Below are 27426 nucleotides of genomic sequence, written 5' to 3' on the forward strand. Positions count from 1 at the left end.
GCAATCTTTTGTCTGATTTTTATTGTTATTTAAGGACACCTGATCTACTATGGTCTCTTTTGCAACCTCACTATCAGGATACCCTAACTTCCCTGTTGTGGTGATATCTTTGAAAGATACCTTATCTCGAACCATGCGCTTTTGAGCGACTGCCGGCCTTCCCCCCCGTTTCTAGTTTAAAAGCTGCTCTATCTCCTTTTTAAATGCCGATGCCAGCAGCTTGGTCCCACCCTGGTTAAGGTGGAGCCCATCCTTTCGGAATAGGTTCCCCCTTACCCAGAATATTGCCCAGTTCCTAACAAATCTAAAACCCTCCTCCCTGCACCATCGTCTCATCCATGCATTGAGACTCCGAAGCTCTGCCTGTCTCTTGGGCCCTGCATAACTTGCAACTGTCCCAGCCTAAAAGGCAAGGGGACTTCAATCCCCTGTAAAGAAATGGGGCTCAAAGGGACTAGACCTGAAGAAACAATCCAGTTCTCCCAGAGTATTAACACTATGCCGGGCTCTCACAATGCAGGAACTCGCACCAACCATCAAGAACTGCCGAGGACTGCAGACACCAGCGAAGCCAGAGTTGTGCCAATACTGCCGCATCTGGGGGGAATGGGAAAAAAAGACATGCCACAGAAAATGTGGACCACCGGATCCGCAAAGACACCTGTGTGCTCCAATCCTAGGACACTCCGAGCTGCCTCAGAGAAGGGGCAGGAGAAAGGCACCCAGGCAATTCCCTGGAAGAAAAGCCGTGCCGTGCCCTGCAGCAACAGTAGTTGGCTACCCTACAAAGAGAAAACTGCCCCAGGTTCCCTGGAGCCATGCAGAAGAAAGCGCCAAAAGAGGCCCAGAGCTCCCGCAGCTGCGCCCGACCTCCCGTTCCTTCAGGGAACCAGGAGCTGGTTGACATGGCAGGGAAGTAGCGGAAACTGGGCAAGTCGTTGCATCTGCACCTGAACGGACAGCGCTGTCTCACTGTGTTTTATTTTTAAGCGAAACAGAGCTCTGTTGTTTAAGCCATAGGGGAAAAACCCCCTTGCCAATGAGCTCTATCCAGTAAAGAACCTGGAGCTGCATGGGGAGAGAAAGGTGGGAAAATTAGGCCGTCCTGTCACACCTGGCCTGCACGCTACTAAAATGGCTGCTGAAGCCCTGCTAGCCCCAACAGACTCGTGTCCTGTGCACAGGAAATAAAAATCCAGAAACCTGTACCAGCACTGCTGCGGGAGACCTGCATCCCCCATTTGGGAAAAGAACCATCAGCGCACCTGCCATGAAAAGAACAGTGGGACGCAATACAGAAAAGGCAAGAAATGAAAGACTCACCCCAGGGCACCGACAGCAGCCCTGTTTGTGTCCCATTGCAGCCGGAGCCAAAACACCTCTCCCATGCCCTGATACTGGGGGCACCAGTATCACTTCTGAAGCTAGATGCAGGTCCAAATTAGACTCTAAATACATGGCCTTTTTTTTTTTTTTTTTGCTGAACATCCACATCAAGGAGAAAGGAGTAGGGCAGGAGAGGACAGGAGGGTGGGAGAGGGACCTGGAGTGGCCAGGCCCTGTAAAGGCGGCACCACTCAGCCGCACACCCCACAGCTCAACTAAGCAGGGAAGCCCAGAAAAGGAGCTGATACCAGATGAGGCCAGCAGTTTGTGAGACACCATTCAGCTGCCTGCTGGAGATAGAGAATACTGACTGGCCAAGAAGCATTCCGTCTATAAGGCAGTGCAGTTCAGCACTATTTCCACCTGCTGGTAGATGGACACAACCCACAAGTCTCTGGATTCATCTGCTGCTGACATTGGAACTTTCTGTTCTATTCAATGATGCACCTAGCAGATTGCCCAAATAGCTCTCTGGCATTTTGGGCACACATTGACTTGCAGTGCTTATAAATACTGAAGCCTGAAATTGAAAATTACAGAACTTGAAGATACAGCTGGCAGGCCACAGTTGAGATGTTGGGAAACCTAAATTACAATCCCAGTTTCACTACTCACTCTGTGATAAATTCTTCTAACACTAAGACTACATTCTCTGGCTCAGGGCTTCTGTGATCACAAATTATGTATTGTTATTCCTTGCCACATTCTGCACTGGAAGACTGAGACAGTTTCAAAGGGATAAGGGGAAAAACACTCAGACTTACCAAGGTATGGCGCTTCATGTGCTCCCTGCGAGTGAACTTTTTGCCACAGATCTCACAGGGATATGGTCTTTCTCCAGTGTGGGAACGCATATGCCGCTTCAGAATACATTGATGCATGGCTGAGAAGCTGCAGTATGGGCACTTAAATTTCTTCCTGATCACGGTGAATTCGTTTACTAGAACAAAAATATAAAAAGGTTTTACAGAATAGTACTTTTTCAACACTCTACCTGCAAAGATACTTGTACTGTCTACAGAACACCAGGTTGGCACATATCTTAACTTTCACCAACTGTGCTGATTTAAACAAACATTCACACGGTGTAACAACGTGTATAGATAAGTGAAAGGAAAGAACTGAGCTCAATCTTATTATTATTATTAACATTTGCATAGCGCTACCACACGCACGCAGCGCTGAACACCTGACATAGAGAGACAGTCCCTACTCTATAGAGCTTACAATCTAAAAATACAGAACCCCCCCACCCCCAATTAAACCACAGATAGAAAGCGTAGTGTGTGGTGTCATGAGGCCCATAGGTATGAAATAGGACGCACAACACTTAGTGTGCACTAAGCTTTACTAAAAGCATCCCTAATGTCTGCCGGTAGTGTTCATTTTCCTGCTCAGCAGTATGCTGTAACTTTCTACATGACAATGCAAAGAGTATGTGGAAACAAACTTGGCTACCAGCAGGGCTGTGGAGTCGGAGTCAGAAACGTGGAGTTGGAGTCAGTAAAAATGTACTGTCTCCAGCTTCAAAATAAAAAAAATACAAAAAACGTATGTTAAATTTATTATTTAAAAATATTTTTTTATATACACACACATTTTTGTCCTGGATCTAAATTTATATTTACCAGCACTTTAGATCCAAAACAAAAAATTTAAAGCCTAATATCAGTCAGTCGAAGGCTTGGTGTACTGACTCCACAGCCCTGGCTACCAGAGTTTTCTTCCTACTTTCCACTTTTTATACAGACCAAAATTTCTACATATACTCCTCCATTTCTAAAACCAATGGATCGGTTACATTGTGTGTTTGTGCTACCATGTAATAATAAATGACCTTAAAACTTCCAACACTAAAGATACCAGCAGATGTTTTTAAGCTTCCCAATGCCATGCGCTTAGCGCCAATTTTCTAACAGCATCCACATGCGTGTAAGTCGACATTGGCACACCTAAAGTTAGGTGCCAACAATTATGCCAAGCCAATGACAGTCATACCTGTTGGTACCTGTTTTAAATTTAATTTTGGATGAAACCGGGAGCCAGTATTCAGACTGAAGCAGGGAGGAGATACGTCCAAAGAGTAGAGTGTTATGAAGTAACCTTGCAGCAGTTGACTAGACTAGGCGTTTAACTGTGTATAGTGGAAGACCATTATAAAAGAGTTAGTGATCCAAGCATGTAATCACAAAGACTAAAGTGAGAAACTTTAGCTGGTTTAGGGGCTCTTTTACTAAGGAACAGTAGGCCTAAAATAGGCCTACCGCATGGCTCTTTCACTACCATGAAAAGCACTGAGACATCCCGTAGTAGTTTGGGCAGCAGCGCATGCTACTCTCGCAGTAAAAAAGATTTTATTTTTTTGCCACTGAAGGAGTATCTAGATGGTGGAGAGTAGGCATGCCTCCACTAGATGGGTAGCGTGGGCAAATTACTGCACACTACCTGATTAGTGCAGGAGTAGCATGGGAGCCCTCATTGCCACCTAAATAAAGGGCAATGGTCATGTGCTAATGGGGAAATTAGCGTGTGGCCATTTTTCAGCCACACTAGAAAGTGGCCGGAGCTTGCAGCAAATCCATACGCTAATCATGCCACCAGCTCGGCACCTTAGTAAAAAGACCCCTTAATAATAGGAGTGACTTCAGGGAATTAATACAATGAAGGGCATTAAAAGATGAGTTTATGGACATAAAACTAAGGGCCCTTGCTATAGGTATGCTAGCGTTCTTAGCATGTGCTAACAGACACCTACAGGAATATTATGGGTGTCTCTAATGCTAGCACATGCTAATTTTTAGTGCGCGCTAAAAAGGCTAGCGCACCTTAGTAAACAGGGCCCTAAGAATCCTGAGTGTAGAAATACCTAGCATACAAAACTATGGTAACATTTCACTTCATGAATACTGAAGGGATAATGCAAATCATAAATGAGTAATTATTCTAGGAAGGAGAAGGCTTTTTTCACTCACTTGTTCACTGAGAATATGACCTCTTCTGGGTCACCATAACCGAAAATCTAGACAATTTAAACAAGCTCTAAATACACTGGGTACAATAGAGGGTTGAATTCACTAATCCAGAAACCCACTGTATCCACATCTAGGTGCCCCCCTTCATCCCTAAGGGCTATGGTATGGATCCTCAGAAGCTAAGCGGAGATTGGATGTCAGAGCCGGTGGGGGAAGGCGGGGCTAGTGGTTGGGAGGCGGGGCTTGTGCTGGGCAGACTTCTACGGTCTGTGCCCTGAAAATGGCAGATACAAATCAAAGTCAGATATACACATAAAGTAGCACATATGAGTTTATCTTGTTGGGCAGACTGGATGGACCATACAGGTCTTTCTCTGCCGTCATCTACTATGTTACTATGGTAGTGGTGTACAGTTGTGGGGAGTGGGTTTTGGGGTCTCAGCACACAAGGTAAGGGAGCTATGCACCTGGGAGCTTTTTCTGAAGTCAACTGCAGTGCCCCCTAAGGTGCCCAGTTGGTGTCCTGGCATGTCAGGGGGGGCCAGTGCACTACGAATTCTGGCTCCTCCCATGACCAAATAGCTTGGATTTGGTCGTTTCTGAGATGGGCATCCTCGGTTTCCATTATCGCCGAAAATTGGGGACGACCATCTCTAGGGTTGACCTAAATGTTGAGATTTGGGCATCCCTGATCGTATTATCGAAACGAAAGATGGCCGCCCATCTTGTTTCGATAATACAGGTTTCCCCGCCCCTTCACCGGGACGTCAAAATCTTGGGCTCCCCATTCAATTATGCCCCTCCATGTGACTCAAAGACATACAGTTCTACAAGTTACTGTTCTCTTCTAGTATCACCAAAGGTTTGGGAATACACAACTAGCACAGACACTGTCTTAGCTTCCATATACCAGGAATAGCACACCACAAGTGGAGGGCCTCAGCCCAGAAGCCTCAAACCACATTGTTACGTCACCAAAATCTCTGGGTATAAACCATGAATTTTCAAGTTACACAAATGGGGGCAACTCTAACAGGGGGGGGGGGGGGGGGGGGGGAAGGGCAGATCAAAAGCAAATGCAGGTGCTACAGGCCAATAGAACCGTACTAGCACCTAAGTTTGCTCCTTCCTGATGATCAGATGGTGCTCGCCAGATCTGACCACTAACTGCATGCAAATGCACGCAAATGAGAATCTCCCACATGCCTCCCTTATGATCAGCAGACAGCGTGTCAAACAAGGGTGCTGCTCCTGCTGCAAACCCTACACCAGATCAGAGCTGGCGTTAGGGTTTGCTGAGCAAGAGAGGAATGGGAGAGACTGGCAGAAGAGGTTTGACAGGTCCAGGATTTTCTCCAGACCTGTTAAACCTAAGCCTGCTTGCCAAACAATAAAAAGACCCTAGTGATCCAGTGGGACCGCTAGCCCCCCCCCCCAACCTGGCCCAACGACCCCCCCTTCCCCCTGCAGAAGAGACCTCCCCTGGTGGTCTAGCGCCCCCCTTACCCTGACCCCCCCCCCCCCCCGACAGAGGAAAGGGCTAATGGACCTCCAGCGCCAACCTGAGAGCATAGTACTCCCTACTTCTTTCAGCGCCACCTCCAAAATGGTGGCGCCCTGCCCAGCACACTGGGATGCGCTGAGCAGGTTGCCATGCTGAAAGGAGGAGGTAGTACTACTCTCTCCTTGTCATTTCAAGGTACAGGGGAGGAAGGGGTTCAGGTCAGGGTAAGAGGGGGCGCTAGACCTCCAGGGAGGTCTCTTCTGTCAGGGGGACGTCTGGCAGTTAGACCTTCAGCCTCTTGGACTGTTTGACAGGTCCGGCTTTTTTTTTTTTTTTTTGACAGCCCGGATCTGTCAAATAACTTCTGCGAGAGGATTGTGCCTTGAGCACATGCCCAGGAACAATTCTCCCGCAGAAGTACCCCTATGATTAGTGCCTATAGTGCACATGAATTTGCATGCTATTAGCTTTGATCATATGGGCGTTATTGCCCTGTGCTGTTCCAGCGCTAATTTTAGAGTGCTGTTTGGAACAGAACAGAGCAGAGTTTTTGATCATCTGCAACTTGGTGCTTATGTCAAAGTTGAGAAAAGGCACCTATTTTATGGAGGCACAGACACCTATTTCATTTCTCTCTCTTAGCCCCAGCAAAGTACAAATCCTTTCAAATTCACGCCTGCTTCAAATGTGTGCACATATTCTACATGTGGACATGTACATTTATAATAGATTACACTGCAGTAACACCCCCCCCACTCTTCCTAAAATAAGTCCCTGGGAAAAGTCTACTTTCACACACCCTCAGTGATCATCTCTCACACACGTATTTGGCCATTTTCCATGTGTAAAAACATGTTTTATGTACAGAAAATGCTTTGGAAAGTTATCCTCTTAAGGTAGAAGTCTATTAAAAGCCATTTTAAAATCCTGGTCCACCGAACAAGGACACAAACTAGAAAATTACCCTTTAACATATATTTTAAAACATGAAAGATTAACTGTATTTTATAAGGTTAATTCATAAGTCTAAAGGAAAATTACTACTTCTGTTCTTAAGAAGAACGAGTATAGACCGAGACCAAAGTTTTAGTAAAACATTTTCTGCATTCCAAAAACATATGCACACAGCTTCTAAATAATCCATAACAAGTATATACATAAAAAATAGAGACATTTCTTAAAAAGCTATACATGAGTTTCACAGTTTTCAGTGTTAAATACACATACGTGCTGGATGAATGTACTTAAGATTAATTGCATAGGCTTTCAATTTTTTTCTTTAATATAATTTACCAGAAGATAATGCAAAGTTCAATTTTATGTGCTTTCGGTAGTACTGTAGCAGCCTCCATATTATGAGACATATTGCCACTTTAGTTCTACAATTCTTGAAATTTAAAAATGTTCCCACCATTCACTAACACTTCAAAACAGTATCTGTAATGGCTTAATAACCATCCTCTATCAACTACAAATTTTGCTTTTCAGATATTTAAACTGAAGAAACTTCCTTAGTTACCTATAATTCACAAAGGCAGTTATGCTTGAATGTGTCACAAATTACCCAATATCAGGTCAATATACTAAGGGGGTCTTTTACTAAAGATTAATCCATATCTGCCACAGGACCCATTTTATTCCAACGGGCCCCGTTACAGATAGTGTGTCTTTTACTGAAGATTAGCGCATGTTAAGCTTTTTGTCTCCCTCAAACACAAGGGGGCGGGGGGAGAACAAGTCTTAATAGATCAGTAATTGACAACATGACTCTGCATTTATGGAGACATGCTGAATTCATGTGGTTCATGATGTATATGATACCATTCCATAAGTGCCATTCAGATCAAGTATGCAAGCTTACTGGCTGCTCTCAGGATTTTAGGACATGCCTAAGAAACTGCAGCATTTACAATGAAATGTTCACTCAGCACTAGAGAGCTGCATGGGAATGGGGTTTGCGGGATTCCCGCGGGGACGGAAGCAGTTCCTGTGGGGTTCCCGCGGGGACGGAAGCAGTTCCTGTGGGGTTCCCACGGGGATGGAAGCAGTTCTGTGGGGTTCCCGTGGAAGTGTAAGCTACACCTGCACCAGCCTCTCATCTACCTACTACTACTACTACTATTTAACATTTCTAAAGCGCTACTAGGGTTACGCAGCGCTGTACAATTTAACATAGAAGGGCAGTCCCTGCTCAAAGAGCTTACAATCTAAAGGACAAATGTACAGTCAGTCAAGTAGGGGCAGGTACTCTACCGAGTACCAAGTTCTTTGAGTGCTGTCTCCTCCTCCTCTTCCTCCTTGCTTTAACAGCACAAATGTGGAACATTTTCCATTAAGGAGGTGGTAGAGACACAAATGATGATGGAATTCAAAAAGGCATGGGATGAACACAGAGGATCTCTAATTAGAAAATGGAAGTTATAAAATACCTAACTTTAAATGGCTGCATGTGTGTGGATGTGTGAAGTAATGCTTAGATGGCAACTCTAGCTGTGATTAACTAGGGCCAATACCGGGCAGACTTGTATGGTCTGTGTCTAATATATGGAAGTCTGGTTTAGGATGGGCTGGAAAGGGCTTAGACAGCAACTTCAGTGGGTGGAACATAAGGACAGTTCTGGACAGATTTTTATGATCTGTGTCCCACAAATGAGAAGACACATAGACTGGAGTGGGCTTCAACGACAACTCCAGCAGTTGGAACATAAGGCTAGGGCCAGATAGACTTCTATGGTCTATGTTCCAGAAACACAAAAGAAAGACCATAATCAAGTATATAATATCACACTCATTGATTTAATCATGAATTGATAATGAGTGTGACTATTAGGCAGGATGGATGGACCATTCTGGTCTTTATTTGCTGTCACTTACTATGTTACAATTAATCCTCTTTGCTCCCGGGCTGATGAGCAGACCTCAGCTCTGACACAGGCATGAGCATCAGATGTCACCTGACCTACTGGCGCGTGCATGTGGTGACCTCTCAGCACACAGTGCCAGTAAATCAGAGACAAATCTTACATGTGCACACCAGAGTGTTCCAAGTTTCAGCTTCCATTCCTTCCTTGCCTACAGTGCTGTGGCTCAAATCCAGAGAGAGACTGAGGGAGCTGACTGGAATTTTCTTTTATGTACCATTAAATTCTTACAGTGATGGGTTGGGATGGGTTAAATTCTTACGGGGACGGGTGGGGATGGGTTGGGATGGGTTACATTTTTGCGGGGATGGATGCGAATGGTTAAGATTCCAGTGGGGACAGGTGGGGATGGGTTACATTTTTGCGGGGATGGATGGGAATGGTTAAGATTCCAGTGGGGACGGGTGGGGATGGGTAAGATTCCAGCAGGGACGGGCGGGGATGGGTAAGATTTCTGTCCCCGTGCAACTCTCTACTCAGCACAGACTGTGTCAAGGCTAGGTGGACAGCTCATCCCAGTAGTAATGTACAAGGAACGAAAAGGAGAACTTTTTGGATATAAATGTGCCTTCACATATTCAAAGCCTACACAGTTAATTCAGCTTTTTCATACAAAGTTAATTTATTCAATGTAGTAACTAGCTAATGTACTTAAGTAAAAGTTTTGTCACTTACTTGTAAAGAAATACAGGATAACATTTATTACTTTTACTGAAGTAATAACTTTGCCAATTTTTCACTACTTTTACTCAGTTACATCTGATGTTTGCAGTTAAAAGTAAAGGCGGAAGCGAGATATAAATGACAATTCCTCAGTAAACCAAATGAAACAGCAAAACCAGTAACAGGGTTTTGCTATTGCAAACCTAGTCACACAGACAGTGGGATTATCTCATCTTAAATTTTGCTGTTCAGTGAATATAGCCTTATAAGAACAGTGGAGTTGTCTTGTTTGTTGAACTGGTTACTGGTTTCCAGCCAAACAGAACAGTGATGAGTTGGGTCACTTTAAAACTGAAATGAAGCCAACGCAGTTAGCAATTCTTGGTGAACAGACATGTCTTCACCACAACAGACTCCTGGACATCCCATGGAAAATTTTACATTGTGGTGACTGTCCACTGGATTGAGTCTTTAGAGCGGAAATCTGACCTTAAGAATGAAGAGTTCCCACACATTTGACGTTCTTGCATCAGTTCTTGAAGATACTCAGAGTTTAGCATCAGATGAAAAATTGTTATAACAATGATTCCAACTTTGTGAAAGCTTTCTTTATAATTGGACATCATGATAATGAAGGTAAAGATGAAGATTATTAATTATTACTTCGAAAGGAGTAAAGCCTGTGAAAACTGGGATTGGTTTAATCAGTGGGATTTGAATTAGAGACTATATGTATTGTTAAAATAATTTCTGGCTTTTAAAAGAGAGAGAATGTAATCAGATGTATTATTTCTAACTAAAATCTGGACAATAAGTATGTTCTCAATGAAATGAATTGACTATACACCGTATTTGGTCTTGAAGAAGCCAACCAGAAGATCAATGTGGAATAATGAATTAGATGAGTAATATCTGGGGATAATCAGGTTAATACCATGTTTTCTTTTTTTCTGTTTAATTAATCTCCTTGTCTTATCTCATGCTCTCTATTTTTCTTCACTTTGTGGTCTAAGAAAGAGAAAGATTGTATATAATCCATATATCTAGTTGGGATTGTTTTCTTCTTATCTTGTATTAATGTGCAATCATCTCTGTATTAGTGTTTGTAAGTGACCCTTGTAAAATGAAAAATTATAAATAAATGATTAAAAAAAAAAAAGATGGAGATGCAAGTGATGAACCAGACAGTACTACTTCTAATGCAGATAATGACAATAATGATAAAGCATTCTTTGATATATGGAATTCAAGTGTTTCCGAGATTCACTTGATCAAAACCTGCAAATCAAGTCAGATGACATCAGCAATATTGTGATCTGGCCCGATTTGAAGGAATTTATTTTAATGAGAATGAACAATCCACTTTTTGTTAGTGCAGTTGTTGAACACCTTTTTTAACTGTGCTGGATTAATGACTCACAAGTGCACTCATAAGTGACAGTCATTTCCAAAACTTTAGTTTTACTAAAAGAAAAAGCAGATTTAATTGTAGAGCACTAAAGTTGTTGGAAGAAAAACGTTAACAATAGTTGCATTCATTGTAGTTGTGTTATTTTTACTTTTTACTCAAAAAGTATTATATTAGGCAATAACTTTAACTCTAATACATTTTTAATGTGTTCTTCACTGTATTTTTACTGAAGTATTAAAATATACATTTTTACTTTTTCTTTACTTTGACCTAATACTTTGAACAACATTGCAATTTTATTAAGGCAACTGGGTAATAGCTGTTAATGCAGTTTAATTCACTTTGGACAACAAGATGTATAAAGTAGTTGCTACTTGCTACACTGTCTTTTTAAACAGTTTTTGGGTGAGTGAAAAGACAACTATTTTAAATTAAAAGCTTAACTTTCATCTTCACTTGACAAAATGAAGCCTCAGCATTTGAAAAGTTACCACATGAACATCAAGTGATAATTTGACCTTAATAAAACAATTTTAAAAAATCAGAAAACTAGTGGTATTAGTAACAAAATTCTGAGCTCAAATATGTAAGAAAATACAGGTAAACAGCCACTGAAGTAGCAAACAGCATTTAGAATAACAAGCAGCACAAAGTGAGCTGCTACATTTTGCTGCTCGGACAAAACAGGTGAAATAATCCAATGGTTCCACAATATTTTATTTATTTTAAAATAGAAAAAAATTAGTTAATTACCTGATACTTTTCTCTCTTTAGTCCCAAAGGATCACCCCCCCCCCCCCCCCCCCCGACAAGTGGGCTGTGACCATCTGTCAGCAGGTGGAGATAGAGAACGCTAATGAGTTGTGCCTCATAAGCTCCTGCGCTTAGCAACCAAGCCAGTATTTGATAACAAAGCTGTGAAAGAGTGACTTTCAGAGAAACACTCCAGCCTCTAGATAGAAAAAACTACAAAATAAAGGAACCAGAACATAAATACCTGAAATTACACAGAACCCAGAAAAACCATCACAGATGGGCAGGCTCTGGATTGATCCTTTGGGACTAAAGGAAAGAAAATTATCAGGTAATTAACAAATTTTTCCTTCCATTACATCTCCCAAGGATCAGTCCAGACAAATGGGATGTACAAAAGCAATCTATAAGAGGGGAGGGGCTGTGATATCCCTGAAGCGAGAACCATGGCCCTGAAGGAAGCATCTGCTCGAGCAGACACATCCAAACGGTAATAACAAAGGAATGAGAAGACAACCACATCGTTGACTGACGGATCTCTGCCAACAAAATTGTCCTACCTACTCTCTGCCAAAGAAGTCACCGAAAACCTTGTAGAATGAGCCTTGATGTTAGTGCTGTCCGAGTCACACAAACATTTTTTGATTTGATTCAATTTACTCAAAAAAAAATTTGTTTTTTTTTTTTTTAATTCAATTTGATTTGATTCAACTTGATTGAAATAGTGAGGACAATATGCCAACATAACAGACAGGGTTTTAGGCAGCAACACTTGAACAAAGACAAACTGTAATATGACATATGTGGAAAGTGAAGTTTGGTCAGGTCCTACATCTTCGTTTTTATTATAAAAACATTGCCGCTTGCCGGAAAATAAAAACATCACTGTCTGTTTCCAAAAGATCTTAGTGTTTATAGCAAGCAAGTTCTGCACTGCATCTGATCCAAATATCACTATCATAGTCTGACTGTGATGGAAGTCTGGTTTTCTTAGCTGAAACATTAGTCTATTCCACTGTTTCCCAGAAGCTGTGTTTCTGTTGAGGTTTATTCACATCCTGTATTCCAAATTCTGAACAGCTGGTAATGTGTGAGTGATCTCCACTGCTATGCTGCTGCTGCTGACCAGTAATGGTACATCAGTGGTTTGCATTTTTACAATCTACTGGGTTGCAACTGCAATGACATCTGATACTTCATCATAGGTTGACCTGAATCTCGGATCCAGGAAGCTACTTAATCTATATAAATTATCAAATAATATATCTTGAAATCTGTGGAGTGCACTTTTCTTCAGCTCTTCTTTCAAGCGAGAGATTGCTTTCATTTTGCTGATTCTGTATTTTCATCATCAATATCAACTTCCTCTCCTGCCTCTCCCTCGTATGTTGTATTGATTGAATTAATCAGGTGTTCAACCAGCGGATAAACGACAGACACAGTAACATACTGTTCTCCAGATGCAATTGTTGTGGCTTCTTCAAAAGTCTGAAAAACATCAACAAGTTTTTGGGTCAGATCATAGTCACATTCGGCAGGTACACCTTTCTTTATGGTTTTATTGCTGCTGCTTAAAGCCAAACCAATGGGTTGCTTCAATTCAACTGCACTTCGCAACATAATGCAAGTACTGTTCCAATGTGTTTTCATATCACCAATCAGTTTCTTTACTGGCATTCCCAGCATTTTTTGAACAGTTTTCAAGCTTTCAGTAAGTATAGTACCGTGATGGAAAGTGCTGACGATATCACGGATTTTAATGATGTCATCACAGACTGCTGGATGAGCCCACAACCCATCTACCACACATAACTGCAGTGTGTCCGAAGCAGCAACAGTGAGTGGTACAGATACCTTTTCAAATAAGTTTTTCAATAGCTTTTTTTTTTTTTTTTTTGACGCAGCATTATCAGTAAGAATTGCAAAAACTTTGCCTTCTAGCTGCCATTTCTTCACTGCACTTTCAATGGCATCTGCTATATTGTCACTTGTATGTCTATCTGGCATGCAATGCGTATCCAGCACAACATTCATTGCATGAAAGTCATCATCTATGCCATGTGCCGTAATTGTAATATAAGTCACCATGGTTCTTATAGTCCAGAGATCTGTGGTAATGCTTGCATATCTCACACTTTGAAGCTGACTCAAAATGTAGGTGGACATATCATATTTAGCTTTGATCATTCTACCTAAAGTTTGATGTAATGGTACAGCATAACAAGCAATGAAAGAGTAGCCTAGTGGTTAGTGCAGTGGCCTTTGATCCTGGGGAACTGAGTTCGATTCCCACTGCAGCTCCCTGTGACTCTGGGCAAGTCACTTAACCCTCCATTGCCCCTGGTACAAAATGAGTACCTGAATATATGTAAACCGCTTTGAATGTAGTTGCAAAAACCTCAGAAAAGCGGTATATCAAGTCCCATTTCCCTTCATCCAAAACAACACTAAATGGCTGCATATCTTTAACAATAAAATACATAAGGGAAGTGTCAATTTTTTTTTAATCAGTTGATGGAAGTGGCTTGTGAAAAAGCATGAAACCTTGGCTTGAGAAAAGGCTGCTGATGCTTTAGGTTTTGTGGCCGCAGAGGTGCCAGACTTAACTGATTTCTTAGAAGTGTCTTCAGCTTGCAGATCAACAAGTTTTGCTTTATGACGTCTTTCAACATGCTGCCAATGATTATGGGTGCCACCACTATGTTTAACTTTGCAAAACGTACATTTCACAAATTCTCTACTCTGTCCGGTTTCTTCATCCAACTGTCCAAACATAGACCACATAAGTGAATTCAGGCCAACAGGGCATACTAAGCTTGTTTTTTTTTTCTTTTTCTCTGTTGAATCCATCAACTGCTAAATTAATTCCTGAAAACAAGAGAAAATTCACATTGGCAGAAGGGATTATTAATAGATAGAGCAAACACAATAAAACAGAAGCATAGCAATGGTTTGAAATCATAGAGCAAATACAATCTGAAAAATTTAAAAGAAAATTCTAAAAAAAAAAACAAAACAAAACTGAGCAATAGCACAATCTGATTGTGATAAACAGATATTCCTTATCCCCATAAGAAAGAAATTGCTCAGCCCTCCCATCAACTCCACAACATACCTCTTTATTTATAGAAATTAAATTCCCCCTTGCAATCACATTCTGATTTTAGAGCTCCCCCAACTTTTAGCACAGTTTAGCAACCCACATCTGAACATGCTTTCTCAGGCTTACCTTTTTGAGTACTTGATGAGACAGGAACAGATCTCTAATGCAGTGACACATGCCCTAGTCCAGCATTTTCCACAGAAAGCAGAGCACTCTTCCATGTTTCTCTCCTGTTGTAACCACAGTGTCTTAGGCTTGGGAAAGAAGGGTGCCAAAGGGGAAGGTGGCAGTTTTCACTGTCGGGTCTTCAAATGGAAAGGGAGCACTCTTCCCTGCTTCACTCCTACATCTGTAGGTGTTTTACAAATGCCAATCTGTGGAGTCGTATCAGAACCGGTCACACAGGGAGAAAGCACTCTTCCCTGATTCCCTCCCACAGCCTCTTTAGGCTTGGGTACAGTGCCACGGGGGGAGGGGGGGGGAGAGGGAGGTGGATGGCAGGAAGAGGAAGGTGGCTGTTGAATGAGTAAAAAATCAAGTTTTTAAAGAAATGAATCGATTTGCCAAAAATGAAATGGTGAATTAATTCGATTTGTGAATTGGACAGTACTAGTTGACATGCATGGAAGCAGATCTATCCCTCAGAATGTAAGCCGAAGAAACAGCCTTAAAGCCATCGAGCCACTGCCGCTTTGGAGGCCGGCAAACCCTTCCAGTGTCCCGCAATGAGAACAAAATGATGATCAGCCTAACTGAAATCGTTCATAGTGGTGACAGCGCATAAGGACATGCTTCACATCCAACAGGCGCAAGGAACCATATTCAGCAGAATTTCTGTGGAAATTAGACGAAATGCAGTATTTGACTGTTGTTATTCTCCTGGATCCAGATACACTCTGCTGAGGAAATCCGCTTGCGAGTTCAGTGAACTCACTATGTGAAACGCTGAAATTATTGGAATGTTCAATTCCACTCACTGAAAAAGAAGATGCGCCTCCTGGGTAGAACAACACTCTTTGTTCCTCCTTGTCTGTTGTAAGATATGGCTGTGACACTGTCCGAGAACATGCACAGTGGCCTCATGTGAAGAAGAGAAGCAAAGGCTAGCAGAGCATTCCAGACAGCTCAAAGTTCAAATCTGTTGATGGACCAGGAAGCCTCCACTCTCGACCAGTGGCCCTGTGCTGAGTAGTAAAGACAATGGGACTGTGGGTCTATAAGGGCAACCATGCCTGAGTGTGCGCAGGGAGAAGCCACCAAGTCAGACTCTGTCGGGCTTGAGGCGTCCATGGCACCAGCTGGTCGTAAGTCTCCGAGACCAGGAGCTCAACACGGACAACTGTAGGGGCCGCATGTGGAACTTCGCCCAAGGCAGAACATTCAAAGTTGCCACCATAGAACCGAGAACCTGAACATAAACCCACACCCATGGGCAGAGAAGAGAGAGAAGCCTAAGAATTAACTGTTCAAGCTTGAGCTGAATTATGCTGAGGCAGAAAAACCTTCTCTGCCTGGATATTGAAGCACAGGGTCTGTGTTGGGGTGAAATGACTCTTGCTGTAATTCATCACCCAACCCAGCGCAGAAAGAAGAGACAGGACTGTCTGTGTATTGCGAAGGCTCTCTTGATGAGACGGCACTCGAACTAGCCAATCATCCAGGTAAAGATGTACCTGGATCCCTTGCCAGCGAAGAAAGGCTGCCACCACCACAACTTCTGAAGAGTGTGCGAGGTCCAGTGGTGAGGCCAAAAGGCATGGCCTTGAATTGAAAGTGATCTCCCAGGATCGCAAACCGGAGAAATTTCCTGTAAAGAGGCCAAATTGGGATATAAAATAAGCCTCCTTGAAGTCTAATGTGGTGAGAAACTCACCTGGCTGGACCGAGGCTATGACAGAACCAAGAGTCTCCCATGCGGAAGTGCAGCACTTTGAGAGACTTGTTCACCACCTCTGAGATCCAGAATCAGGAGAAACGTTTTCTCTCTTTAGGAAGACAAAATAGATGGATTATTGACCCGTGCCCCTCTCTGCCAGAGGAATGGGCTAAACGGCCCCCAGTCGCCTTAAAGAGGCTAAGATAGTTAGCACTGCCTGATTCTTTGCAGAGCTGCAAGAGGACAGCATGAAAAAATCTGTGAATGGCTTTGAAAATTCTAGCTTGTAGCCATGGAAAATGATATTGAGGGGTCTGCAGTAATGGTGGTCCACTCCTTGTGAAAGCAGGAAAGACGCCCAACTACGTCTACGTACAAGGAGTGAACCTCAGTCCCGTCATTGCGAGGGCTGTGAAGAGGGTGAGGGGTTCTTGAGGAAGCAGAAAAGGTCTTCTTGCTTCCTCGAAAGGAAGACAGAGTCTGAAGAATGCAAAGATTTTGAGCAGAAGCACTAGCCTTTCCTAGTCTATACCTCCGGGAGTCTCGAAAACGAGACTTAGCCGCCTGGAGATGAGGCTTAGGCTTGTCCTCAGGTAGCTGCTGGACCTTGGAACCTTCCAGGTCTTTAACAATCTTCTCCAAATCTGCACCAAAGAGTAGTTCCCTTCCAAAAGGTCAACTTCGCCAGATAAGATTTGGATGCCATACCAGCAGCCCAATGGCTCAACCATAGCTAGTGTCGCACCAAACCGGCCAAGGCCATACCCTTAGCTGACACTTGGAGAATATCGTAAAGAGCATCTGACAAATAGAACAACCCTGCCTCTAGGGAAGGGAGAAAGTCTGGAGGTGAGTCCAACGTGGGCAATTGTTGAATCCACGATAAAGAAGCCCTGGCTACAAAGAAGGAATTGCTGCCTCAAACTTTAATGCAGCTAGTTGAAAGGCAAGCTTCAAGGAAGCCTCAAGCTTGTGGTCATGCATATCCTTTAATGTAGTTCCGCTTTCAACAGGGATAGTGGTATGTTTAGTAACAATCGTAATAAGGGCATCCAGCTTAGGTAGAGCAAACTGTTCTAAATCAGATGGCAGAGCATATATAATATGGGCAGAGTGCAAGCCACCCAGAGGCTAGAATCAGGGGGGTCTTCCACCGAGCTACAATAAGTTCCTGCATAGCCTCATGAATATGGAAAGATACAGGTGGTCTCTTAGTACCTGACATAATAGATGGCGCAAGACCAGAGGACTGAGAAGCAGGGAAAGAAATGTTTAAAGCCTCCATAGAGGCAACTCTGCTCTGAAAAACAGCCTAGTTACAGTAGGAACATCACCCCTGTCTGTCTCTCAAATGTCCAAGTCAACGCCATCAGCAGAACTAGGACAGTCAGAATACACAGATAAAACCTCCTGAGTCCCGAAGAGGGGCATTCTCCACATCCTGCAAAAGGAAAGTTTGTTTCTTAGGAAGCTGCTCCTCAAAAGCAACGTGAGGAAGGAGGAGGAGAAGCAGCTTGAGCTGACTAATAAAAAGGTCTGATGTAATAAAAGAACAAACTTAGATGAAAACAGCAGAGCAGAAATTTCTACCCCCCCAAAAACCATCATCCCGGGACACAGTAGCAGGTGAGGAACCTGTTGACAAAATGGCCGCTGAAGCCTCACAGAGTGCAGGAGCCGTTGGCGCTGAGCCTGCCAAAACCACCATAAGCAGGGCAGGACTGAATTCCCAGAGATGGAGTACTGATGGCCAAAGTAGGCAAAAGAGGCATGTCCACAAAAGTAAAGCAAAGCATGTAGGAACCACTAGCCAAGAGCTTACCCCTTTAGAACGCACAAGACTTAATAGGCTCAGACAGAGAATAATAAATATACTCACAGACAGTGACACACCTACGGGGGACCTTGGAGGTCCAGGCCCCCGCCCCCCCCCCCCCCCCCATTCTAGCCTCAGGTCCCCAACCCTGACAGTTGTGTCTGTGTTTTAGGCACTACTGGCTGCTCTCCCAGTTCCCTACACCGCTGTCCTTCACCACTCCCTGCATCACTGTGCTTCAATTTCTAGGCCGCTGGCAGCGTCAGTGAGGTAAACATACTGCCCAGAAGCTTTCCCTCTGCTACAATATCCTGTCCCACCTAGGTGGGACGCTGCAACACAGGGAGAACTTACAGGGCTGCCAAAAATAGTATATTTCCCTCACTGATGCTGCTGGCAGCCCAGAAAACTGAAAAAGGGCTGCAGTGCATGAAGCGGTGAAGGACAGCAGTGCAGGGAGCCAGAACAGGAGACATCAAAAAGCTGAAGCCAATTAGGTTGGTCTCCCTTTCACTCTCCTCCATGCAGCTGTCAGTCATCCCTGTTCACCCGAAACAAAGCAAGCAAATCTATGAGCTGCTCTATCCATGTTTTCGTCCTTTATTGTTGGTAAACATTTTTATTTGATCTCGCTTATATTTTCAAACGTGCCAGCTTTGTAACATGTGGATATATACAGGGGAAGTATTGAGGAATTAGTTCTAAATTATAAACCATTGTGTCATTTGGAGAGGCTGGTTATAGGGACTATTTGTATTCATGCAGAGATGTTTTCACCTAAGGGCCACTAAAACAGACTTTATGAGAATCAGGTGCTTAACAATCAGACTTACTATTTATAAGTACAATTATAAAAAAAAAACACATTAATTAGGTTGGAACTGGGAGAATGTAACTTTTTTCTTGTGCCTACATCAAAAGAAAAAGATGGAATGTGGGAACTTGTTCCTTTTGTTTTGTGGAATAAAGTGGTATATTATAAATATACACTTGCCTTTTTTATTACTATTTCACAGAGAGGTACTGGATAATAAGGGAAGGGCTTCCTTCGTGAAGTTGTTCTGTCCAGAGTCAGTCTGAATGTGGCAACATTGTCCAGTTCAGCACACTGTTAGCCACCGAGTTCATTCAAAGATAATTATGTTCAGTGGAAAATAAATCTGTTGACTCAGGCTGCCTGATATGTGAATATTCCATCACTATTTCATTATAAATACTACATATTAAGGGCATTTGCTTTCAACTTTGTTTTAATTAATTTATCCAGTCCTTACATGCACATGGTTTTGCTTTTTAAACCCAAAGGTGAATCCTAAGGATGGTTGAACAATTAGGTATAAACTGTGTTGTTTCTACTTGTTTTGGACTGCTTTGAGTCCTGCTAATCTGTACATCTGCCGTCTAGGATTTTGGAAGATGAAAATGAGAAAATAAAAATCAAGCATTGGATGTAACAACATGTGGCATCATTAAAGGATTGACTTTTAAATGCCTAGTTTGGTACATATGCTAATCTCACTTTGTTAAATTGGGAGGCGGGGCTGGTGGTTGGGAGGCAGGGATAGTGCTGGGCAGACTTATACGGTCTGTGCCAGAGCCGGTGATGGGAAGCGGGACTGGTGGTTGGGAGGCGGGGATAGTGCTGGACAGACTTGTACGGTCTGTGCCAGAGCCGGTGGTTGGGAGGCAGGGCTGGTGGTTGGGAGGTGAGGATAGTGCTGGGCAGGCAGACTTATACGGTCTGTGCCAGAGCCGGTGGTTGGGAGGAGGGGCTGGTGGTTGAGAGGTGGGGATAGTGCTGGGCAGACTTATACGGTCTGTGCCCTGAAGAGCACAGGTACAAATCAAAGTAGGGTATACACAAAAAGCAGCAAATATGAGTTATCTTGTTGGGCAGACTGGATGGACCATGCAGGTCTTTTTCTGCCTTCATCTACTATGTTACTGTGTTACTATTAGGCATATTTTCAAAGCACTTAGCCTTCCAAAGTTCCATAGGTTTTTATGGAACTTTGGCAGGCTAAGTGCTTTGAAAATATGCCTCTATATTTGCTCACATGATATAACTGAATTCTATTATTCTATAGAGGTCTATAAAATAATGAGTGGAGTGGAACGGGTAGATGTGAATTGTTTGTTTTTCCAAAAATACTAGGACTAGGGGGCATGCAATGAAGCTACAAAGTAGTAAATTTAAAACTAATTAGAGAAAATGTTTCTTCACTCAACGTATAATTAAACTCTGGAATTTGTTGCCACAGAATGTGGTAAAGGTGGTTAGCTTAGTGGGGTTTAAAAAAGGTTTGGATGGCTTTATAAAGGAAAAGTCCATGGCCCGTTAATAAAATGGACTTGGGGAAAATCCACTGCTTGTTTCTGGGATAAGCAGCATAAAATGTATTGTACTTTTTTGGGATCTTGACCTGGATTGGCCACTGTTGGAATTTGGAAACAGAATGCTGGGCTTGATGAATCTTTGGTCTGTCCCAGTATGGCAATACTTATGTACTTATGTTATCTCGCTGTATTTTCAAATGTAAGCCATACTGAACCCGAGTTTGCTTGGGGTAATATGGGATTGACAGCCCGGACTTATCAAACAAGTGCAGGAGGACTGGCACAATCCTCCTGCACTTCACCCCTATGATCAAAACTAATATTGTCTGATCATAGGGGCATTATAACCCCATGCTGTTCCAGCGCTATTTTTAGAGTGGTTTGGAACAGCACAGGGTTTCTGATCATCGGCATATTAGTTCCATAGTTCAGGAGAAACGTACCGCTCTTGAGGTGGAAGGGATTGGAGGGATTACGTGCCAGATTAATCCTGCTATCTATAGAGAACATCTGTTATAGGTGAGCAAATATAATTTTGCTGTTGAGAAGCAGGATTGAATCAGGCACACAAGTAGTCAACTCCCAAAGCTCTGGGCTGCTCCAGTTTGAGGATAATGTTTCATTGTTGAGAAGTGAACCAGTCAGATGACTGAATTAAAGACAGATTGCTCAGTCCTACTTGACCAAAGGCACCATCTCTGAAGACTGGACTAGGCAGTAAGGTATTAAACTAAGGTAAGAAATGAAGAGCAAGTAGCCGCTTCATATACATTTTACAATGAAGATGACCTTAAGTGAGCTCATGTAGCAGACGTGGCTCTTATTTGATGAGGCTTTACTATAAAGCATATGGAGGCAGACAAAAGATCTGCGAAAATGTGTGGTATAAATGTCATAAATAAATCTAAATGTATATCCTAGAGAGGCAGGAAAGGGGATTTAGGTGAGACATTTAACTATCTCCCGGGTATAAATACACAGAAGTCAGGCTTTTTTCAATGGAGAGGCAGCCTAGAACATGGGGACAGGAAATAATTCTTTACAGAAAAGAACAGTAGGCACATGGAACAGCTTCACAATGAAGATGGTGGAGATACGGTCAAGGACAATTCAAGCAAACACTGAACAAGTACCGAGGGTCTGTAGAGACAGGGCTGTTGATACTAATGGCTACACTGGATAGGCTGTGTGGTCTGTCAGTCATAACTTTTTATTTCTATGTACTGGTTAGAGGGATATACCAGTCTGCTCATAACAGAATTACAGATAAGATGTTAGGAAATTAGTGTGTGCTTTACCAAAGAAGTAGATGAACAGCTGCCTGGGTGAAAACTGAAGGTGATTTTAAGTTACCCGGGGGGGGGGGTGGAATTGTGAGTGTGTTGCAGGACCGGGGAGGGAGAGATGTGGCAGGAGGGAAAAGGGAGGGACATGCAGTATGAGATTTATTTAGGTATGTTCTTAATGATCCGGTTCTGTTCCTGGCTGGTAGGTCTATAAGGTCTGTCATGGATCCTGGGACTACGCAGTAGATAATTTTGTGGATCAGGGTGCAGATTTTGAAGATGATCTGTTCTTTGATTGGGAGCCAATGCAGCTTTTCTCGGAGGGGTTTAGCAGCCCCTGTTGAAAATTCCTGGCTACACCACTGTTTCACACTACCTTATTATGATGAACTAGGGGAAATGGAACGGGTTTTGATATACCGCTTTTCTGTGGTGTTTGCAACTACATTCAAAGTTGCTTACATAGTATATACAAGTACTTATTCATACCTTAGGCAATGGAGGGTTAAGGGGCCCTTTTACTAAGACACGTAGGCATCTATGCGCACCCAATGAACTGCAATTTGGAGTTAACGCCCGGCTACCGCGTGGCCCTTGCAGTAGTTTCATATTTGACGTGAACGGCAGAAACCAGGCGGTAATCGTCATTCTATGCACGTAGACGATTACCGCATGGTTACCCTGTGAGACCTTACCGCTAAGTCAATGGCTGGCACTAAGGCCTCAAACCCAAAATGGACATGCACCAATTTTTATTTTGACACACATCCATTTTTGGCAAAAATTTTGAACAGGCCTTTTTTTTTTACAGGCGCACTGAAAAATGGATCTCCATACGCCCAAAACACATGCCTACACTAGCGCTGCCCATTTTCAGCGCACCTTAATAAAAGGGCCCCTAAGTGACTTGCCCAGAGGCACAAGCAGCTGCAGTGGTAATTGAACCCAGTGCTCCAGGATCAAAGTCCGGGGCACTAATCCCTAGGCTACTCCTCTAATAAAGGTTTTTGACTTGAGGTTTTAACTATTAAACACTGATTTAAAACATCCCAGTACAAAACAGTGCTTACTGCATAAACACTTGATAAGCAGCATATCATCTAGCACACTCACATAAGAATATAAGTGTTGCCATACTGGGACAGACCGAAGGTCCATCAAGCCCAGAATCCTGTTTCCAATAGTGGCTAATCCAAGAAGCTATGCAAATCTTTTTTTAAACCCCGCTAAGCTAACTTTTACCACATCCTCTGGCAACAATTTCCAGAGTTTAATTACACTTTGAGTGAAGAAATATTTCTCCGATTGTTTTAAATTTACTACTTTGTAGCTTCACTGTGTGCCCCCTAGTCCCTAGTACTTTTGGAAAGAGTAAAGAAGTGATTCACATCTACCCATTTCACTCCACTCATTTTATAGACATTTATCATATCTCCCCTCAGCTATCTTTTCTCCAAGCTGAAGAGCCCTAGTTGCTTCAGCCTTTCCTCATAGGGAAGTCATTCCATCCCCTTATCATTTTCGTCACCCTTCTCTGTATCTTTTTTTTTTAATTCCACTATATCTTTTTTGAGATGCAGTGACCAGAATTGCACACAGTATTCAAGGTGTGATCGCACCATAGAGCAATACAAAGGCATTATAACATCCCCGTTTTTATTTTCCATTCCTTTCCACCGTTGGTCCATTTAGATTCTTCACAGTTTTTGTGCCTTGTGTGTGTTGACTTCGCAGTTGCCCAAATACATATAAATTTAACTCCACCAGGAAAGATGGAAGGAATGGCGAATACATCACAAATACACAAACACTAATTTTTTTTAATGCTCTTGGAAAGCTTCTCAATTAGTTAGAGAATAAATCCCTAAATTTACAAACACAAAGACACAAGCCTTACCTATAACAGTCATACATGTTTTTGAAGTAAATCTTTTAAAGCTCTCTGATGGTCCCTGCGAAAGGTGTAGATTAATGCCTGTAATAAACATAGCCACAGGAATACTTCTACTAAGGCTATAAATAGTACCTTCTGTTACTAGATTTTTGAGATAAGGAGCATCAGCACAACTGGTGGTTTCACTAAGCTTTACGATCACATGGAAACAAGGCTTCTGGATTGGTGATATATCTTATGAACCCTGAAACAATGGGACACTTGGAAGCGGAGGCTCTGCCTATGAGGACATGATAGGCTTAGAACACAAATAAACCAAAAACAACCCAGCAAAAGGAGCTTCAGTTCTCTAAAAAGTTCATCTCTCTTTTGTTAAACAAGCACAACAGGCTGTCTTAATCATACTCTAGGCCTCAAATGAGAGAACAGCTGCTCTTGTTCAAAGGCGGTGGCTGCCAATTCATTTTCAACCTACATCTGCCACTGTTAACAGAAATGTGCTTCGTGCATTCTGCCTAAAACTTTGAAGCGTATGGTGATAGTACAGAATCTCACATTGGAACTGCCGATGACATCTGCACTGTCTCATCATTCTTCTAAATATCTCTGTCCAGAGGCAAAGATACTTCGTGCTGACTAACTCTGAAGTTATGGCTGCACCAGAAGCTTGAAGCACCTTCTTACTGTGCTGAAGCAGGTTCTAACTGTGTGGATTAGAACCATGATTAGGGTCCTCAAAGTTGGTATGATGGCACTTTTCAACTGCTTTGGAGAAATGCAGCTCAGGAGCTGCCTAACTGTACAACAGCACTAAAAACAGCTATGCTTTACATTGAGAAATCTCAACCGAGATTAGGCCAGTCAGAGGATTACAATGCTTCTCTTTGAAGTCTGGATGTTTTAAACCAATGTGTGAAGAAAGAGAGGCAACATCAGCAGAGGAAGAACTGAAAGACTGCAGAATCATCTGATCGCACAGAACATATTCATTTTATCTTATAGTGATTTTAATAATAATAAGTGCTCTTCGTGATGGTCTCAGCTCAAAGGACATAGCCTACAGCTATCATAATACACAATCTTCCTTTACATGCCAGGCAGAGTTAATAACCTAGCATTGTCAGTAGCAGTCTGATGTGCCTACAAAAAAAAACACAAAAACAAACAAAAAGAAAGAAGAAAGAGTAAAATAATCTACTGCCCTCAATTAAACAATTGTATACCTATACAGTATTTCAAACATTTAAAAGCTCATTTATTTAAAAAAAAGTGTTATAGCTTATGTTATTGCTTAACTAACGTTTAATCATTTAATTTGTACGGTTTTTTTAAAATGTTGCTTATTATAAACTGCTTTGGACCATTATTGTGGGATTAAGCGGTCTGTAAATACTTAGATTAAAATTCAAGAATTGGGAGAACTCTGCTTTGTGCCCATTCAACTTAATGGAAAAAATCAAAACTGAAGGGACTGAGGAGACAACTGGCAAGGAACAATCTACATGTGCTCAAAAGTTTACACTATTTCTGAACTCAAGAACAGTTGCATTATCCAATGACATCATCCGCTTGTGGGGCAGATTCAATCGTGGCTGTCAACAGAAGCCAATGCAATAAAGTGAGCTGTGTTCTGTGTACAGGTTAGCTTGGTTTTTCTGCACAACACTGTGTGCAAAGACTCTCACTGCCATCAGTGCACAGCACATGTAAATCCTATGGTAAAGGTATTAACTATTAACGCCAGATATAGAGAAGTGCATAGAAGACCCTAAGGCTCTACACAAGATCTTTTGGAGCTTTAATGCAAGGTCTGAGAAATAAAAGGATAGCTTGTTTTTCTGTGATTAGTATTAGTGAGAATTTTATGCCCGTTTCTTTTCTTCACTGCAATCATACAGGATCTGTGACTTTTTCTGGCTTCCTTTGAAGTTAGGGATGAGAAACTGAGAGGGAGGTGTTCTGGAACACTGTAAAGTGCTGTACTGTTTAGAAATGCCAAAATAATGCTGAATACAAATGGGTCATTCCATGCTCAGTGGTCTAAAATTTAAAAATGTTCCCACCATTTCTCCAATTTTGTTCAAGTTTTATCTGTTGCGCGAGTCAGGTGTTAAACGAAGTTTCCCAAAATTAACTGCAATAGTTGCAGATCTAGACCCCCTTTCTGAAAGGTTATCAGTCCATGAGCGCGGACATTTACCAAAATACCATTTTGGGTCTAATAAAATCCAAACACATTTATAACAATGGCTAAAAACTTCAAATCCTGTACAGTTTTTAATGCTAATTCCGATGAAATACATTTAACATTATGGATGCAAATCAGGTCAAACAAGTTAACTCAAAGTGTGCATCAAATTGGTCGTGACTCATCGGAACATATTGGACCAATATTCACACCACAACACCTTCCATGCAAACAAAGATACAGACTTGAAATTTTGAACAAGCATTATGCTTGGTGCTGGACATAATACTGCCAGATTTGCAACTAACCAGCATCTATAACCACCCTGCAGGATCTCTTCAAAGTTGGCACTGTCAGCGCAAATGGTAAAATGTACCAAAGTTCAAAGCCAATTAAAAAAGAGTCTGCCTGAATCAGCTTGTGAACAGTATCATCTGAAATAGAAAATTGTGCTCTACAACACTGATATGTTTTTGTTTTGCAATGCCACCATTAAGTAGCAATTTACGCAGGTCAACTGAAGCGAATGCTACATACCTGTAGAAGGTATTCTCCGAGGACAGCAGGCTGATTGTTCTCACTGAATGGGTGACGTCCACGGCAGCCCCTCCAATCGGAACTTCACTAGCAAAGGCCTTTGCTAGTCCTCGCGCGCCCATGCGCACCGCGCATGCGCAGCCGTCTTCCCGCCCGAACCGGCTTGTGTTCGTCAGTCCCATATGTAGCAAGACAAAGCAAGGGAAGACACAACTCCAAAGGGGAGGCGGGCGGGTTGTGAGAACAATCAGCCTGCTGTCCTCGGAGAATACCTTCTACAGGTATGTAGCATTCGCTTTCTCAGAGGACAAGCAGGCTGCTTGTTCTCACTGATGGGGTATCCCTAGCCCCCAGGCTCACTCAAAACAACCACCATGGTCAATTGGGCCTCGCAACGGCGAGGACATAACTGAGATTGACCTAAAAAATTTACCAACTAACAGAGTGCAGCCTGGAACAGAACAAACAGGGCCCTCGGGGGGGTGGAGTTGGATCCTAAAGCCCGAACAGGTTGTGAAGCACTGACTGCCCGAACCGACTGTCGCGTCGGGTATCGTGCTGCAGGCAGTAATGAGATGTGAATGTGTGGACAGATGACCACGTCGCAGCTTTGCAAATCTCTTCAATAGTGGCTGACTTCAAGTGGGCTACCGACGCAGCCATGGCTCTAACATTATGAGCCGTGACATGACCCTCAAGAGCCAGCCCAGCCTGGGCGTAAGTGAAGGAAATGCAATCTGCTAGCCAATTGGATATGGTGCGTTTCCCCACAGCCACTC

The 27426-nt window shown here is 42.7% G+C and overlaps 1 protein-coding gene across 3 annotated transcripts in view; it reads right to left on the reverse strand.

Moving 5' to 3' along the window:
* ZBTB46 (zinc finger and BTB domain containing 46) overlaps positions 1-27426 on the reverse strand; it is a 343478-nt gene that overhangs the window by 154236 nt on the left and 161816 nt on the right. For all 3 annotated transcript variants that reach the window (XM_030212915.1, XM_030212914.1, XM_030212912.1), the window contains exon 4: positions 2151-2326. In XM_030212915.1, the coding sequence (XP_030068775.1) occupies positions 2151-2326 (176 nt within the window). The remainder of the gene's footprint in view (positions 1-2150; positions 2327-27426) is intronic.

This window comes from Microcaecilia unicolor, chromosome 8, assembly GCF_901765095.1.
Source record: "Microcaecilia unicolor chromosome 8, aMicUni1.1, whole genome shotgun sequence".
In the NCBI taxonomy this organism is placed as follows: Eukaryota; Metazoa; Chordata; class Amphibia; order Gymnophiona; family Siphonopidae; genus Microcaecilia; species Microcaecilia unicolor.